The 19,638-nt window shown below is 29.5% G+C and overlaps 2 protein-coding genes across 2 annotated transcripts; both read left to right on the top strand.

Annotated features, from left to right (window-relative positions):
* The first annotated feature begins 4,533 nt into the window (after nt 1-4,533).
* LOC123259788 (paramyosin, long form-like) lies at nt 4,534-19,009 on the top strand. Its single transcript, XM_044720484.1, has 12 exons — nt 4,534-4,694; nt 4,868-5,075; nt 5,740-5,796; nt 6,709-6,795; nt 6,865-7,031; nt 10,266-11,137; nt 12,914-13,041; nt 13,142-13,254; nt 16,694-16,889; nt 17,905-18,033; nt 18,126-18,497; nt 18,564-19,009. Exons 2-12 carry the CDS (start codon nt 4,956-4,958, stop codon nt 18,957-18,959), a joined length of 2,637 nt encoding a protein of 878 aa, XP_044576419.1. The 5' UTR covers nt 4,534-4,694; nt 4,868-4,955; the 3' UTR covers nt 18,960-19,009.
* On the top strand, nt 13,827-16,572 carry LOC123259789 (paramyosin, short form-like). The gene is made up of 2 exons (XM_044720485.1): nt 13,827-14,736; nt 16,081-16,572. Exons 1-2 carry the CDS (start codon nt 14,437-14,439, stop codon nt 16,570-16,572), a joined length of 792 nt encoding a protein of 263 aa, XP_044576420.1. The 5' UTR covers nt 13,827-14,436.
* Nucleotides 19,010-19,638: the final 629 nt, after the last annotated feature.

Genomic DNA, 19,638 nt, shown 5'->3' with positions numbered 1-19,638 from the left:
AAAAACAATAAAACCTAAAAAAACAATGTCAGATAAATAAAAATACAACGAAGTTGAATTAATTTGATTAAGCTGTTTATAAACACTCGACCGTGAGTGGAGATCTTAGTTAGAGTACCTTGGGACGAACAGTCCACTGGTGTGTACTGTATACTACGTACTATGTACTGTGTACTGTATATACTGTATACTGTATACCAGTGGCAGAAGTTAACTTGGATGGTGCGATATATTTAGAGAATTGGGGCAGCGTGCCTTAAAGTTAACACGAATAAAAGGAACAAGAACAAGTTTAAACATCAGAGAAAGAGAAGCCAGATCCAGATGAAGGAACACCGAGTTAATTTCTTCATCTTTAACTTAAACTTTTACCCAATTTAAACTGCATAATTTAAATAATACCAAAACTTTATTCCATTTATTATGATAAACAATTCCTCAGAGCTGTCTTATCTGCCCGACAAACTTTAAGTTAACTCCTCCCTCTTCTTATCCTTATCCTTACAGCTATAGGGTTCTTAGTTTCTATGTTACCAGTCACCCGATTCTATTTTGTTAATTTATAGAACTTTCAGTTTTGCTATTTAGTACCATTAAATATTTACAGTTACGCATTGTTGCGAGTTTACCTTGACAAGTTTATTCATTTTTATTTTATTATCATTGTCATTGTTTATTTAATCTTTCGAACTGTACAATTTTAACTTGACAATGAGTTAGTCTGTCGGAGTGAGGAATAGTCATGTAATGGGGAAGTTGAGATGTGTCAAGGATAAATGAAGAATTGGAGAAATTTTGGTTAATCAAAATATGTGTACTTTACGCGCTTATTTTATCATTAAAATAATCGATTTAAAAAAATCAAAAATTTTTTTATTAAAAACTGAATTAAAAAAAATAAAAATTCAATGTTGAAAATTTTTTTACACAATATTCTAGTATATAAATAGTATAAATATTAAAAAATTAAATTTTTACAGATTATTTATCACGATAAAATATACAAACTACCGGACTGCAAATAAAAAATGAGTAAAAAATTATAGAAATTTTATCACAAAAAAAAAACTAATATATTAATGTTATTTTTTGAAGTATTAAATTTAAAAAAAAAATTAGATAATAAAAAAGGAAATTTTTAAAAAATTTTTTAATTTAAAAATTTAATATTAAATTTTTTAAATTTAATATTAGAAAAAATATTAAATATATAAAATATTATTTTTAATAATATTATTAATAATATAAAATATTAAAATATTGTTTAAAAATTTCAAAACATTATTTTCTATTTTATTTTCATTTAGAAGGTACTTAATTTTTTTTTTTTACTGTTTTGAGATTTATTGCATCGTGAAATTGCGCTGAAGGTATGCAAAATAACAAGTTGAATTATAAAAAAAAAAAAAAAAAGGTATTGAAAGTGGAAGTAGAAGCGGTAAAAGTCAATGCAAGAAGTTGTGATGAAGACAAAGTAGCACAAAGACAATGATGATGATAGTGTTGGTGGCAATGGTGCAAGCACAAAGCTTTTAACAAAACTCGTTGAGATACATGAATTTCATAGGATGTTGGGGGGTCTGTTCTATTCTCGGTCGCGGTTAAGTTGGCAAAATGTTCAGCAATTGGCGATCCAACGACAGAGCGAGCTACTGTGCTTGGATGCTTGGGACAAGTTTTGTTAAAAGGGGTTCAACAGCGCTGATCAGTATAGTTTAGTCGTCGAGCTTATTCTGAGGCGGAGGTGATCTGAAGAAGAGGATCTTCATCCCAAACACGCGAACATCAAAAGATGAAGATGGAGATGATGATGACGATAATGATGGAGAGTAGTTGTAGATTTAGATGGAGATGTAGAAGTAGAAGTAGAAGTAAGTGAGGACTGAGGAAGAGGAAGAAGTAGGAGCGAGATAATCTCAAATTACGCTGTGAGCTTTAGCTAGGCCGACGTTAATCTTTGCCCACCAATGCCTGGCAACCTTTTATAGACACTCGGAGGTAGTGGGGCAGGATACCATTCTTAACAGATCTGGGAAAACTTTTTTTTTTTAGATTATTTATTAATATTAATATTTTCTTCTTCAAAGAATTTATCATAAAAAAAAAATGTTTTTTTTCTAAATTAAAATATTTGACAATTTTTGGTTGTAAAATTTTTTTGCTATTTAAAATTGTTTAATATTTGAGTGAAAAATTTTAACTATAATTTTTAAAAATATTGTTTTTTTTGCGACCTGTAAATATTTCATTGTCACTAAAATTTAATTTTACTTTCTCAACTTATTTAAACGCGGATTGTATAATGAAAAAATTATTAATAGAAAAATTTTGTTACATAAATTTGAAAACTAAAAATGTGTTAGAAGAGTTTTAGATTGACCTCTTAATTTTTTTAATTTTTCTTACAATTTCATCATTGAAATATTTGAAATAAGATTAGTAAACTCAACTTTTTGTTGAATCATTCAAAAAATACACTGAAAAAAAAATTAACTTGATTCGAGAGGAAAATTTTTGAACCAAGAAAATAATTTTGAAGAGGGTAATTGTTTTGAATCAAGACGAAAAATTCTTGAATCAAGTAAAATTTACTTAAACCACACTGAGAAAATACTTTTATTAAGAAAATTTTCTTGGTACAAGAATTTATGTTCTTGAAAATTTTCAAGAATATATATTCTTAGCTCAAGAAATTGTTAAATTAATTGAAATAATTTTTACTTAATTTAAATAAAGCTATTTTTTTATTTATCTATTATCCAAAGATAAATATTGATGTTCTTCTCTTCAGAAATTAATAATTAATAATAATAGAATATTTGATCGTCAGCGAGTTTCTTGAACCAAAAAATTGTTAATTGGGTAAAAGTATTTTTTTTTCTCAGTGCAAGTAAAAATTTCTAAGTTTAAGAATTTTTTTACTCAAATCAAAAAGATGAAGTTTTTCAAAATTATATACTTGATTCAAGAACATTTTTTTTTTAGTAGATTTCATAAAAATCTAACTATTACAGCCGTCCTCATGGCGCAACTTTTAAAAAATTTAGTCATTTTCTGACTTAGTTTGTCGAGCTGAGTCAGAAAATGTATATAGTTCAAAAGTTTATATATGTATGTATATATATATATATATATATTTATACGATATAACGCGGCTTGTCAGCACGATAACGTTTTCAATTTATAACCGATTCTTCTCAAACTCAACATGCTTCATTTATCGATCAAGACCAAGGTTAAGTTCGAAGATGAGCTTAATCGGGCGAGTAATTTGGAAATGACATGATTTTGAAATTTTGAAAATCGTAAAAATTGATGTTTTTACTACTTCAACTTGGTATAACAACTGAATTAGACAAGATATTAAAATTTGGTAAAATGCATCGTAAAGATCTTCTAATAAGCTTCAATTTTCACTACTTAGAAGTGTTAATAGCCTCAATATTACTCCTTTTAGAGTTCGTTTAATGGTTTAATTCGGTTTTTAACAAATTTAAATAATGCTGTGAAGCGTTATTATTATTATTATTATTATTATTATTATTATTATTATTATTATTATTATTATTATTATTATTATTATTATTATTATTATTATTATTATTATTATTAGTATTATTATTATTATTATTATTATTATTATTATTATTATTATTATTATTATTATTATTATTATTATTATTATTATTATTATTATTATTATTATTATTATTATTATTATTATTATTATTATTATTATTATTATTATTATTATAAAAATGAAATCTACTTTTATTTCGGCTGCCGAATGGCCTTTTTTTCTTCAAATTTTTCACCAAAAATAAATTGATTTTCTTAAAAAATAATACTAACAATTTATGTAAATACTCGAAAAATATATAAATATCTAAAAATACGATAAAATATATTCGTCATAATTAAACCTGAAAAATGTAATCTAAAGTACGACAAGCGTGGTGAATGCCACAGAAGCCTGACGAGAAACACTTAAACCTTCATACATATAATTTCACTCTACATACGCTGCGAAAAAAAAAAAAAAAAAAAACCAAAAATAAGAAGAAGAAGAAGAAGAAAAGGGACTTGCAAATATGAGAGAAAGTAATTTAGAATTTCCACCCCCGACCAGCTTTTGGCATCGTCCTCGCGCGATGAGTTGTCGTGGTGTTTTTGGAAATGTGATCAACGCTAAAACGCATCACCAAGAATATGCGAGTTACTATTACTAGTGATGTAAATTCTCTCGGATTTAAACATTCTACCGTCTGAGAGTACCCGCGAAAACCCAAAAACAAAAACAAAATCCAAAAGATAAAATAAAAAGATTAGTAATAAAATAAATGAGATAACAAGATGCGTTTTACTTCCGAGATGGTTGCGAGGGTGCTTATATATTTTCATACTTATACTCATACTCAAAATATATATAATAACAGTAATATAAATATTAATATAATCATAACTATCATCTTCATTTTCATTTTCATCTTTGCCCTGATCACAAATGATGAAACACGCATGCGCGTTAGATCATTATGACGGGGTCATCAAGTAGCCGCGCATCATACGAACGACGGCGTTAGCGCACAACGAGTAGGGCGCTGGTCGACTCCGAAACCCAGTGGAAGATACGACTTGTTGGCAGTTACCACGAAGAAATATTCACACGACTTTTAATCATCCACCCTCTTACGGTGTCTATTTATCATTATTAATTTTCATTTTGTGTTATATCATTCAATTTTTATTAGAAATTTAAACGTTGATTTTTTTTTTCTAATTTATTTTACCGATTTTCCAATTTATCTATTTACCAATTTATCAAACATTTATTATTGATAATTAATAATTTTAAATTATTTGGCAGCACCGACAGGGGCCGGAAAGAACCTCTGAGCAGAACCACAAGAGCTTGAACGGAAATTGAACGAAAAATAATATAAAACTAGCTGAAAATGTCGTCTTCAGCTGTTGCGAAAACTTCAAAATACACCTACCGTAGCACTGGAGGTGCTGGTCATGCCGATGTTAGCATCGAGTACAGCGCCGATCTAAGTGCTCTTACAAGACTTGAGGTTTGTTTTATTTATTCATTAATTTATTTCATAACTAATAACCGATATTGACTGACTAGTCATCAATGATTGATTTAGTAAAAAATTTTAGCAATAAGTAAAAATAGGACTTGTGTAGTGTCTGTGCTAGTGATGTGACTTTACCAAAATAAAAAAGACTGAAAAGTGCCTCGGAGTTCAGTGACCATGGATGTTAGTGCCAATCATCTAAGAAGCCAAAGTGAACGACTGAAAATGTCTACCGGATAGAGCAAGACTAAAATAGATAAATTTATAAATAAATAAATGTGTGACGTAGATCTGTCTGATGTATTGTTATTGTTAATTTTTATTGATATAAATATTAATTTTTCTTGTAGGAGTAAAGATGAAAAATTTTATAAATATTTTTGAGTTTTGTTTAAAGTTTGCAAATGGTGCTGAGTCCTAAATTTTCTAGTTAACGCGTTCCGCGTAACAAAGTGTTCAACGAGGATATTTTTGTCGTCCGATTACGTAAAAGCCCAGATCTTAAAATCTAACTTTGTCTGAGCTATATCTGCTTTAAAAATACAATACTATTAATATAAATATATGCATAATTTTTTTTTTCTTTTCAATAAATTCACATGTTGATAATTTTAAAATTTTATTAATCGATTTATTGAATTATTTTTTGTTTCAGGACAAAATTCGTCTTCTGCAAGAAGATCTAGAGTGTGAGAGAGAATTACGTCAAAGGGTAAGTCAAAGTAACTGTAAATTATTTTGTACGAAAATTTATGGAATTTTGGGTACTTAACACTCGATAAATAACACACGTTATTTATAAATAATTTATAAAAAATTTTTAAAAAGAAGGGGTAATATGACTAGGTCGAAAAGTCCAGCTAACCGTCTCTATTTTTGGGGCATCTCAGATTAAGCCTTTCGGCGGCTCTTTGCTCATTGCATTCCTACCTCGCGTATTTAATGACCGAGAATTGGTATGCGTTTGAATTTATGGCCTCGAAAGATCGGCCTTGGAATCAATACACTGAAAATAAAGAAACAAAAGCAGAAATTTTTATTCAACTTTAGAATTTTCAGAATAAATATTTATGATCATTTAAATTCGTCCCTAAGTCATGGGGTTAATTGTTTTAAATAAATTACAGACGCTTTTATGACACTGACAAGATCTTAGACATCAATGAAGTAGAGTAGTTTAGGGGCGAGCGAAACAAAGGAGGATTATTGTAAATCATAGCGGAAAAACGAACGTTTAAAAGGTGAATAAAGCTGCTGTAGGCGCGGCTTTATTTAGAATTGTTATTTGTGAGCTTTTTATTTTTTTTTTAATACCAAACTACCGCGTAATCTTGCGTTGCAGAAAAATTTTATTTCTATCACTTTCAATTTTATTGATGAATAAATTTCAAAGAATTTACTCGTAATAGAACACTTATTTTTAGAAATTGCGGTACTAGTGTGGGAGGAATGACCATTTTAAATAGAAAACTTAAATATCATAAAAACACATTTCAAATAAATCTCCACAATTTTTTTTATTAATCAAATTTTAAAAATTTGTATTTTTAAAAAGAATTAAAGTCGTAAAATTTTTGAAAACTTGACAACAAAAATAATTCATTTGGTTTGTTTAAATTTTTAGGTTGAACGTGAACGGGCCGATCTCAGTGTCCAGGTTATCCAACTATCCGAGCGCTTGGAGGAAGCTGAGGGTGGCGCTGAATCTCAAGTAATTTTTTTCAACGTAACTTAGAATTTTAAAGATAAAGAATTTTATTTAAAAGATAATTTTTTTCAGTTTGAGATCAACAAGAAAAGAGACACTGAGTTGCTAAAACTGAGAAAACTGCTGGAAGATGTCCATCTGGAGAGCGAAGAGACCGCTCACCACCTCCGAAAGAAGCACCAGGAAATCGTGGTTGACTTCCAGGACCAAATTGACCAGATGTCAAAAGCTCGCGCCAGGTCAGCGGAATTATTACTTAAAATATTAAGCGGCGTTATTTAAAAATGACGATTATGTTTGCGGAACTGGCTGGTCTCCAAGCTCTGTCGTGGAGAGAAAAGTGAGCCGAGGAGAGAATGTACACCTGAAATACATAAATGGCCTGTTCTGCCAAAAACTTTCTAAACTTAGGACCAGATGTTATAAAAATGAAACTTTTTTCAAAATTTTACTCGCTTTAAATTTTTAAGTAATTTTGGGATTAAATTTTTAAACTGAGTTTGATGGAGAGTTAATTTGGGAAAATTAATAAAATTATTGATTTATAGAAAAGTATCGCGGGCAATTATCTGAATAAATAAGAGAGCCGGTAGAAGTCGGTTCTTCAGCTTAGCGTACTGAGTTACGCGGCTTATGACTATTTTTAACCGAGTCCGCGGAGCAATTCTCAACCCCACTGCGCGCCATATTAGTCCACGTTACCGGCCTGAATATCCCCACTCGGATAAATACCAAACAGACGACACCTTACACTCTTCCATGATCGCGTGGGTGGACGTTTGAAGGATGGCACTGTTTTTATTTTTTCAAGCTTTTTTTTCTAGAAGTTATAAACACTTCAGTTAATGACCTACGTATAATTACCCAGTGTCAGCATGACGGATCTTTCTGACAAACGGACAGTAATTAAATGTAATTTGGATTTAGATAATCTGTACCAATTCCAGAAGCTTAAATAAACTATTGGGGACGCAGACCAGTTATTTTTATTATGTATTATAATATTATATGGGAGAGATATTTTTGAATTTTTTGTTTTATTTTTGAGGGAACATATTTTTATTTAGGAGACATGATGACAGATATTTACTTTGGGTTTTCATTGTTATGATTTTGATGGGAATTACAGATGGAACAGGCTATTTTTATGTTTTTGAATCTTGGATGATGAAATTCTTTAGGTTTTTAACTTGAAAAATTTTTTTTTATTTATGATAAAAAGTTAGAGAGGAAGATGAAGTTTTTTTTACTTTAAAATAGAATAAAGAAGATCTAAAGTTGGAAAATTGATTTTTGCTGTTGATCATGAAGTTCAGGATGAAGAAATTCATTTTTGGTTGACAAAGAATTCAAAATTTCTAATTTATCTTTAGTTTTTTAAATAAAAACATTATTTTTTTATCGAAAGGAGTTGAATTTAATATAATAATAGTTTTACTTTATCAATACAATGAAGAAAAAAAAATTATCGATAAATAAAAGTCGAAATATGAATATTAGTATTTTAATTTCGTTTTTGAAATATTTATACTTTGGAAATTTTTATTTAAATAAATTAATGACAGTTAATTCTAGAGAACGATTATTAAAAATTTTCAGACTATTATTCAGTTTAAAAATAATCAAGTGAAATTTACTTAAATTGAAAAAAATTAAAACTCAAAAATTTTTTAATCTATATTATTAACAGAATAAGCAAAAATCTCATATTTCATATGAAAATAATATGAAATTTTTGCTTATTCTCTTAATAATATAGATTAAAAAATTTTTCACCAATAGTCAATTTATCATGATTAGTATTTAGGCTGCATTCGAAAAAGCTCTATCTCTAGATACATAATTAAGAAATGACTTTGTATCTTGTCAATTATTGACATTTTTAAAAATATAAGCTCACCTCGACATTACACTAACCAAGACCTTTCATTTGAGTACCCATATCAATTTTTCATATATTTTATATATTTTTTTTTTTTTATTTTTAATTTGTTTAAAGTCGCATAAACTACTAAGGTCATGAGCGACTACGGTAGGGGGTAAACTTTTTGAGATTGGAACTCGTTTTATTTTTTGGGCTGAGCAGAATAATACACTTAAATATTGAAAATATTCATTGGTGTACGCCGGACTCGAAACCGGTACAATGCTTTGGAAAGCAAGGGCCAGATCCGATAGGGCTACTGCGCGCCTTTTATATATTTATATATTTCACAAATACTATATATTTAAAATATATAAAAAATGCTATGTGGGTACTCAAATGAAAGGTCCTCGATGAGTGTAACATCGGGATGAGCTTATATCCTTAATAATGTTAATAGTTAAGAAATTACAGTGCAATTTAACAAATATCTTATGAACTATTGACATTTTTAAAGATATAAACTCACCCCGACATTACACTCACCAAGCCCTTTCATTTGAGTACCCACATCAATTTTTCATATATTTATATATATATATATATATATATATATATATATATATATATATATATATATATATATATACATGAAAAATATATCAAAATGCATATGGGTACTCAAATGAAAGCTCTTGATGAGTGTAACATCGAGATGAGCTTACATATTTAAAAATTTCAATAGTTAAGAAATGACCCTGTATCTCGTGAACTATTGACATTTTTAAAGATATAAGCTCATCCTGATGTTACACTCATCCTTTCATTTAAGTACCCACATCATTTTTCATATATTTATATCGACGGTCTAATTAGCAATTTGTCTAACTCCTTATTTTTTAGAGGGTGATTTTTAACATTTTGGTGTAGCAATAATCCAATTATAAATTATTTGAATGATTCAAACCTAAATATTATATCTCTATGAGATATTAATGATATTAAATGGTTTTTAAAGTGATAATAAATTTTGAACTAATTGTTTTTCATACAAATAGAAGATTCTCTAAAATGGAGTTAGACAATTTGCTAATTAGAACGTCGATATATATTATATATATGTATAAATGAAAAATATATCAAAATGCATGTGGGTACTCAAATGAAAGCTCTTGATGAGTGTAACATCGGGATGAGTTTATATCTTTAAAAACGTCAATAGTTAAAAAAGTACAGTGCAATTTAACAAAAGTCATTAATTTAATAAAGCAAAATTTTATTAATTTATAGTTCACAAGTCACGGCAGTCACATAGTCACTGCAAGGTTGCTAGTTATTTTTAAGACAAAGAATACACCAAAAAAAATGAACTCGATTTAAAAGAAAAATTCTTATACCAACAAAATCATTTTGAAGACTTTCATCGTCTAGATTTTTGTACATTTTATCTAATTCAAAGTCATTTTTCTTCTTTAATTTTCTTTTTAACATACAGTTCGAGTTTTCAATAAAGAAAATAAAAACGATGAATTTTTTTACCAATGTTGAATTTTTCTATAATAATTATTTAAGATGAACAACCAATAATATAAATAATTAAAAAATTTAGGGCGGACAAAGAAAAAGCGAAATTCCAACAAGAGGTATACGAACTTTTGGCCCAGCTGGACAATGTAACAAAGGAGAAAGTACTCTCAATAAAAACGATTGAGAAATTGGAGATCCATATTTCAGAACTGAATGTCAAGATCGAGGAAGTGAACCGTACAATCGTGGACATCACCAGCCACAAGACCCGCTTGTCCCAAGAAAACACCGAGCTGGTAAGAGAAATCCAGGACTTGAAAGTAAACATGGAGAGCATTGTCTACACCAAGTCTCAATTGGCCAGCCAATTGGAAGACGCTCGTCGTCGTTTGGAGGATGAAGACCGTCGTCGTATGATGGTCGAGGCTTCTCTGCACCAGGTGGAGACTGAGCTCGAGTCCGTCCGAGTTCAGCTCGAAGAAGAGTCTGAGGCGCGCCTGGACCTGGAACGGCAGCTGGTGAAGGCCACTGGTGAGGTCCAAGTCTGGCGATCCAAGTACGAAACCGAAGCAAACGCTCGCGTCGAGGAGGTGGAGGAACTCCGTCGCAAGTTCACCTGCCGCATCCAGGAACAGGAGGAGCAGATCGAGAACCTCCTGGTCAGGATCAACAACTTGGAGAAGCAGAAGTCGCGCTTGCAGTCCGAGGTCGAGGTTCTCATTATCGATCTTGAGAAGGCCAATGGAACTGCTCGGGAGATGCAGAAGCGCGTTGAGCACTTGGAGAAGGTTAACATCGAGTTGAAATCGCGGTTGGAGGAGACCGTTACTCTGTACGAGCAGAGCCAGCGTGATCTTAGAAACAAACAGCAGGAGCTTATGAGATGCAACGCCGAGTTGGAGAAGACCCGTGATCTTAAGGAACAACTTGCACGTGAAAATAAGAAACTTGGAGGTAATTGTTGGGTTTTTTCTTTTTTATTAATTTTTTTATGACTGATAAATCGGCTGCCCAATTTCAAAACACAGTAACTGACAATTTTAAGATTTTTAAAAATTTTTCTTATTACAAAAAAGTTTCCGCGCCAAATTGATAAAACATTTGATTTATGAATAGAGAATACTTGAATATAAATATTTTTAAGAAAAAATACTTGAAATTAAGGTCTACAAGTTATAAGAAATGCAGCAATACTAAAAAAAATCAGATATAAAAATTTTGCAGTTACTGTGTTTTAAAATTGGACTGCTGAAATATTTAATAAAAAATATTTTTTTTTTCTTTTGGCAAGATGACAATAAAAATAATCTATATTATTAAAAGAATAAGCGAAATTTTATGGCCAGTGTATTTATATGATAAAATGGGTTTTTATGGTTAAATTTGGTATCGTTGGAAAGGTCTTGACCTGAAGTTGTGCCTTTTCAATGTTTCATATGTTTTTCTAAAATAGTTTATTTATTATGATAAGTTTTTGAAGTAGTTATAAATAGATTCAAATTTAGCGATAAACAAAATTTGTTGTTATATTGTGGTTACATGTCAAAAATTAATTTATATTTATTAAGAGACTAAGAAAAATTTAGTAACGGGTATATCTTTATCGTAAATTTGATATTTTTTAGCGATAGTTATTTATGATTTAATTAATTGAGAGAGAAAGGAAAATTTTGTGACGAGAATGTTATTATTTTTAAAGAAATTTTTATAGTTTAATTTGCTTAATTTGGTTTTTTGATTCTATAAATTTGTTCGGTCACATTTGTCCATTAAGTATTTGGAATTGATCCTGTAATAGCACTATTATTTTTTAAATTTATTTAAAAAGTACCCAAACTATTAGTGTGATTATAAATATAAAAAAAAAATCATTTAACCAAAGTTTTCTTATTCATAATTCGTAAATCTCGGCAGTCGCATAGCGACTGCAGGTTGCTAGTAATTATTATTGAGATAAAAGTAATTTATTAAAAGTCAAAATTTACAATCAAATTTTTAAATATGAAAAAAAAAATTTGAGTTTTAAGTTTTTAATAACTTTTACAAAGTTTAATATTAATTTAAAAAAAAATCTAAACAAATTAATTTTTTAATTAATTTTTATTTTTGATTGAAATGAAAATTTTATTTATTTCAATGACTTGTTATTTTATAAAAATATTAATTTATAATTTAAAAATTAAATTAAAATTTTATCCAATTTAACAAAACAAAAATAATTGATAACTTTTAATAAATATTAAAAACCCGGAGAGCTTTTCTACAAATAAAAGATTCTATAACAAGTAAAATTTAATCACCGGCTTTCTTAGCTTTTGTACTTTAACAATAACTACCCTTCTTCACTTGGTAATTTACAGCCCCAAAGGTCAAAGCATTTAAATATTTTCAATTTAATTAAACATAATCCTCCCGACAGCTTGAGCATCAAGACTTCTTGATATAAGAACAAACTTTCTTGTTACGAAGCAAAGAACCCGGGAAAATAATACTAATTGTTGAAAATACATTACCAGTTTCTCATTTCCATTTTCCTTCTACTTCAAACCCAAGCAATCGAACTTTCTTAAACCAATAAAGCTCAGTATCGCAATAAACAACCCTTAGATGCTGATTGCAGCACTAAGAATCTCTATTAATTAAGAAGAAATCCCGTGACCTTTAATCTCACAATTTCAACAATTCAAAAATTCTTTTATTCAAAATCACAAAAGCTAAATATTATTTCAGATGATTTATCTGACGCTAAGAACCAATTGGGTGACATGAACCGTCGTCTCCATGAATTGGAATTGGAGCTCCGTCGTCTTGAGAACGAACGTGAAGAATTAGCAGCCGCTTACAAAGAAGCCGAAGCTGTAATTATCTTTCAAATTTAGTTTAATAAAAAAAAAACTTTTTTTTAAGAGATAAAAATTGAACCAATCTACGATTTATCTTTCTTCTAATATATTTCAGGGCCGCAAAGTAGAAGAACAACGATCCCAGCGTTTGTCAGCCGAATTAAGTGCACTTCGTCACGAAACCGATCGTCGTCTTGCTGAGAAAGACGAAGAAATAGAATGCATCCGGTGAGCTGATTAATTTTTTTTTTTTTTTCAATTTTCTTTTCTATCATGGATAGACTTTTAGTTGTTAATCATCGATGACGCAATGAATTTATTTTGATCGATAACCATGGCCTAGCTCACCGAATCAATCAACAATTTCAACAGAACTTATTCAAGGACAATGGCAATTTATTTATTTGATAATTGAACAAAAGTTTATTTAGATTTTATTGAATTTTGATCCATTTCTTCAATCAATTCAGCACTGACAGAAGGATTTGTTTATAGTTAAAAATATTTTTTAATATTTAATAAATCATTTATTAGAGACCACTTTTTAGTCGTTAATAAATATTTCTTAGTATTTAAAAAGATTTATTAATATTTAATAAATGAATATCAGATTTATTAAATACAAATAAATCATTTTAAATACTAAGAAATATTTGTTTAATACCAAAAAGTGGTCTCTAATAAATGATTTGTTAACTATTAACAAATATTTTTTGGTACAAATAAATCCTTCTATCAGTGAGTGAAATTCTATTTCAGAATTTGGTTCAAAAATTCCACATTGAAAAAATTGATCAAAAAATCGTAAAATATAAAAATGAGAATTTTTTTATTTTATAAAAATAAAATACAAGCAAGTGAAAGCTTAGGAGTAAAGTCCGACATCTCGAGATCGATTGATGGAAAAGAACAGAAGAAGAGTTAAGCTGAATGAAGACTGAATGGGAGCTTTTACATGTGACCAAATGACATGTTATTTATCAATCAACACTAAACATAACTAATCGATTACTGGGGGGAATCTTCGACAGTTTGCCTCGCCAATCATCGACACCTCGGCATTATATTATCTAGTACAGCTCTCTAATAATATACAATACCCGCAAGCCGATCTACTTATTAGCGGTGCTGATTGGTCGCTCTCATTACCAGCTAAGTAATCACACATTAAATCGATGGATCGAGACCTGAAAAACAAAACTACAAAAGATACCCAACGCATTAAGACTCATGTCTGTTGACCATCGAAACCAGTTTCATTTGTTGACTTATCAGATTCTCTTATCATCGCGTTCATTCCGTGATTAGTGCCTTTATAATAATTTAATAATTAACAGTATCAAAAATATTAATTATTATTTATTATTGTAATTTTTGTTGACGCATTTGGATATTTTTCAACACACTAAAATGTCAGGTGACGTGCCATTGTCTCACATGCCGTTGGACACTAAATGGAAGAAATCTCACCCTACGACAATTTATGACAAAAATTACAGTTACGGGATTAATTATTACCAGCCGATGATTGATTATATTGATAAAAAAAGTCAAAATGTTACTAAGAATCCTGAGTATCCAGAAATGCCCTGGTCTGACGAACGATTACTGTGGGAGCGAAAACGCGTTCTTCCTTACACGGCTGAAGAATTAATTCAGCACGCCATGGAGGCGGAAGACCAAGCCAAGGATCATTTGTCTCATTTTAAGGTATGCAATTGCCTTGCTATTAGTTAATTCAAATTTACTTATAGAGGTGATTAATTAGTTGTGATTTATCACACGCGTATTTACAATTCATTTGCCAAAACATTTTGGATTATTATTTTTATTCTTATGTAATCTTTTGAAAATACGTATATGTATTTTTTTTATAAGAAAATTATAATTTTTTATTAAACTAGATTATTTTTAATTTTTTTTAAATTATTACTTAAGATTAATTTTTTTCTTTTAAAGTAAACAAGAAATTTTTGATACAGATAATTTTTTGAGTGTACCACATTTTTATAAATATAAATAATGCTGTGAAGCGGGAAAGAATAGGAGTTACGGTAATTATTACGTGAAGCGTTCCACATTCACGTAACAGGATATTGGTAGGAAAGGATTGAGAAAGGAATGTGGAGAGGATCATCTTAATGTGAGTTTATAGAATATGCGAGAAAAAATTATTAGATAGTTCGAACTGGGATTCGAACCCAGAACCTTCCGAAGACATGTCGGCTACTCTACCATTTGAATAGTTTCAAATTGAAATTTTTGAAAAATTGAATTAATTGTGGATTTAAAAAAAATTTTTATACTTAGATAAATATTTAGAATTTTTAAAGTTGATTTAATTTAAAAATTTTTAGTAAATAAATAATTGTTTGTTTTTTTTTTTTTTTTTTTTTTTTTCAAAACTTACAAGTTAACAATTAGATTAATTTTGTTATTGCCAAAAATATTTTTGAACTTGAATATTCTAAAAAATAACTAAGAATTTGACAACTTTTTGAAATTTGATCCTAAAATTTATAATAATAATAATAATAATTTTTAAAATACATTTAAAAATTTGAAAAGTGACTTTGAACTTATAAATGACTTTTCTATCAGCTGAAAATAATTTATGGCAGTTAAAATAAAAATTAATCATTATCAACATATGTTCTTTAAAATAAAGTTATTAATAATTATTAATAACAATAAGTTAAAAGTGGGAGAACTAATAAGAATGAAAATCGAGCGGAAAGACGGGGAAAAATTGATGATGATTGGTGCGGGCAACTTGGCGACGGCTGACCTTTTAAATATCTAATTTTATAGTCCGGGGAACAGGCCAGCTATCTTCAAGTGCTTTCATACCAGTACGGTTTGTTAAAGCTCGCGCGCGGAAATACATTAACTCACAAGTTTATTCCTGAAACTCCCTATTTTTTAATTTTTCTACTGACCAATCCTTTGTAATTATTTATTGTTAATTTTTTAACATATTTAAACTGTAAAATAAATAAATAAGGACCAAGTAAAGTAATCTTTGGACTAAGCAGAACATTGTTTGGTTTAAAGATCGCAAAACGTTCAGACTTTAGTTTGAGAAAAGCTGTCGAGGCAACCCACGTATCCAAGGATCTACTCCCGTCGAATATTGACGAAACAACAAAATCTCTCCGAAACGAACGCCCGATTCCCCTGGACGTGACAATGGCCGATTTGATGGTGCAAACAGTAAGAAACAACGAAAAAATGCGACACGTTAAACAGGCATTAGATCACAGCGTACGCTTACGTGGAAAATCCGCCAGAGCTATTGAATTCGAATTGAGAGCTGAGACGGCAAAAAATTTATCCGGCACGACAGAGCTCGCGGATATCAGAAAATACCAACGAGAAGCTATGCAAGCTATGTGGGACGAGCGAGACCACGTTAGAATGATGGAGGATCGCGCTAAATTGCTCAAGGATGAAGAGATGAGACTTACCCAGCCCCTTGACGAATTAACTAACGAATTGAAGGAACTCGACATTAGGTCTAGCAATTATTATATGGATAAGAGGTAGTCCAAACAATCGATATTATTCTTAAAAGTCTATCCATGTTTGAAAATGTTTTTTTTTTGTCTATTTACAAGTTTGTTTTTTTATATTCATTAATTTATTTTATTTATTTATTCAAAATTAGCAAACAGACCAGCATTGAAATTGAACAGTTGAATGCCCGAGTGGTCGAAGCTGAAACTAAATTGAAAACTGAAGTTACACGTATCAAGAAGAAGCTCCAGATACAAATCACTGAATTGGAATTGTCTTTGGATGTTGCTAACAAGAATAACATTGACCTGCAGAAGACTATCAAGAAGCAATCGCTCACTTTGACAGTATGTATTTTTAAAAATTTTTTTTTCTGCAAGAATTTCATAATTTTTAGGATTATTTTTAATAAATTTTTCAAGAAAAATTTTTTTTAATTTCATATGTAATAATTTCAAAAAAAATTATGAATGAAATTAAAAAAAAAATTTTTTTGAACGTTAGTTTATTTTTTTAATAAAATTATGGTATATAAAATGGTCGGATGTCTGCTGATTTTAGTATTATGTAATACAAGAATGTAAAAAAATCGACAGCCAAAATTTTAAAACTAGAGAGCAGGTTTTAATTGAAAATTTACACAGAAAAAAAGGTTCACTTGAGCTAAGAAAATATTTTTCTCCCTAATTATTTTCTTGAGCGAAAAAAAAATTTTTTTGACAAGAAATTTCACTTATTCCAACAAAATTAATTCTCTTGCTTTAAGAAATACGTATCTTGATCCAAGAAAATTGATTTAAGTCAAGAAAATCTTGTTTTGAGAAAATTCAGCCTCTTGCTCCAAAAAATTTAGTTCTTGATAGAAGTAAATTTTCTTGTTTTGAGAAAATTCAGTCTCTTGCTCCAAAAAATTAAATATAAAGATAGAAGTAAATTTTCATTGATATTTTTATTGATTAACATGTCAAATAGGAAGATAAAATATTGAATTTTTTTTTTTCATTCAATATGTATAATTGCACGCTAAAATAATATAAAATGGGTATCAAATATTCAAGAGAAAAATTTTCTCAAGGTGAGAAAATTTTTTTCTCAGCTGAAGTAGGTGGCACTGCTTCCTTAAAGTATCTAAAAATCTTGATCAAATATAAAAATTTATTGTATCAAGTATTTATAATAATTTAAATTAAGAAAAAATTACTTCCACCAAGAATAGAATTTCAATAAAAATTTTTACTTTGGCCAACATAACTTCGGTCTTCCTTCAGACACCCGAAAATTTTTTTGAGCCAAGAATTTTGTTCTTCAGTCAAGAAATTTTTCTTTCTATGCATGAAAAACATTAATTTTTTTTTTTTAAAGGAATTGCAATCTCACTACGATGAAGTACAACGTCAATTGTCAGTAACACTTGATCAATTGGGAATAAGTCAACGCCGACTCCAATCATTGACTGCTGAAATTGAAGAAATTCGCGGCAACTATGAATCCGTGAGTATTTTTTCATTAAAAACAATTTTATTGAATAATTTAAAAATAAAATAAAATAAATATCAATAAATTAATGAATTATTAATTCAAAGGCACTACGCGCAAAGAGAAACGTCGAGCAGCAATACGAAGAGTCAGTAAGCCGCATCAACGAGCTGACAACCATAAACGTCAACATAACATCTTCAAAATCAAAATTGGAACAAGAATTGACAGCTCTGGCCGGTGACTACGAGGAAGTTACCAAAGAATTGAGAGTGAGCGATGAGCGATACCAACGCGTCCAAACTGAGCTCAAGCACACAGTTGAAATTTTGCACGAAGAACAAGAGCGCATTGTCAAGATCGAGTCTATCAAGAAGTCCCTAGAAATCGAAGTAAAGAATCTCTCAGTGCGTCTGGAAGAAGTTGAGGCCAATGCTATTGTCGGTGGCAAGCGTATCATCAGCAAACTTGAATCACGGGTAATGATAATTGACAATTTTTTTATTTTTTTCAACAACCTAAAATGACAAATTATTTTTTCTCAGATTCGTGACTTGGAATTGGAATTGGACGAGGAGAAACGCCGACACGCGGAAACCGTGAAGATCCTCCGCAAAAAGGAGCGCAACATCAAGGAGGTGATGATCCAAGTTGAGGAGGACGCCAAGAACATTGCTCTTCTCCAAGAGTCGCTGGACAAGTCCCAACAGAAGGTTTCTATTTACAAGAGACAGCTCCAAGAGCAAGAAGGCATGTCTCAACAGAGTTTTACCCGAGTCCGGCGGTTCCAGAGGGAACTTGAGGCTGCTGAAGATCGCGCAGATACTGCCGAAAGCAATCTAACCCTGATCCGTGCGAAACACCGCAGCTTTGTCACCACATCCACTGTACCAGGATCGCAAGTCTACCTAGTCCAGGAATCGAGGCAGGAGTTAAACTAATTTATTATCGACATCTTTATTTCCAATAATAAATGCCTCCATTTATCAAACATCTTTTCATTCATTATTATTATTATTATTAATATTATTATTATAAATATTATTATTATTATTATAAATATTATTATTATTATTATAAATTATTATTATCCTTATTGTACTCGACTTAATGTGTACTGAAATGCAAATTGATTTATTTATTTAATAAACTATAATTCATTTTAAGCATCGAGACAGAAGGATACAAATTAAAAAAATTATAATATTAATATAAGGAGAAATAAAATACTTTGATAAAAAAAAATTAAAGAATATTTAAAAATGAGGGTGACAGCTTAATTGTAACTGACCAAAATTAATAGGGTCGATCAATATATATTTTATTATTATAACTGTTATTAATTATTAACTATCATCGCTAATTGATAATAATAGTGATTATTATTATTATTTTTTTCCATGGTTGGAGACGAAAATAAAAGTTTAATGGATCGTCCCTGGATTTATAAAAAAAAGAGTAAATAAATAAATAAAAAAAAAATAAACTATTTTATTTTTATAAAAAATTAAAACTGAGCTCGAGGTGGGAATAATTAATTCGTATTGACTTTTAATTATTAAAAGAACCTTTCGTGCCCTTCTCACCCGAATGACGATTTTAAATTATGAATAAAATAAA

The sequence above is a fragment of the Cotesia glomerata genome, linkage group LG2 (genome assembly GCF_020080835.1).
Source record: "Cotesia glomerata isolate CgM1 linkage group LG2, MPM_Cglom_v2.3, whole genome shotgun sequence".
Classification (NCBI taxonomy): Eukaryota; Metazoa; Arthropoda; class Insecta; order Hymenoptera; family Braconidae; genus Cotesia; species Cotesia glomerata.
The sequence above is the reverse complement of the archived record's forward strand: the minus strand, read 5'-3'. Positions and strand labels throughout refer to the sequence as shown.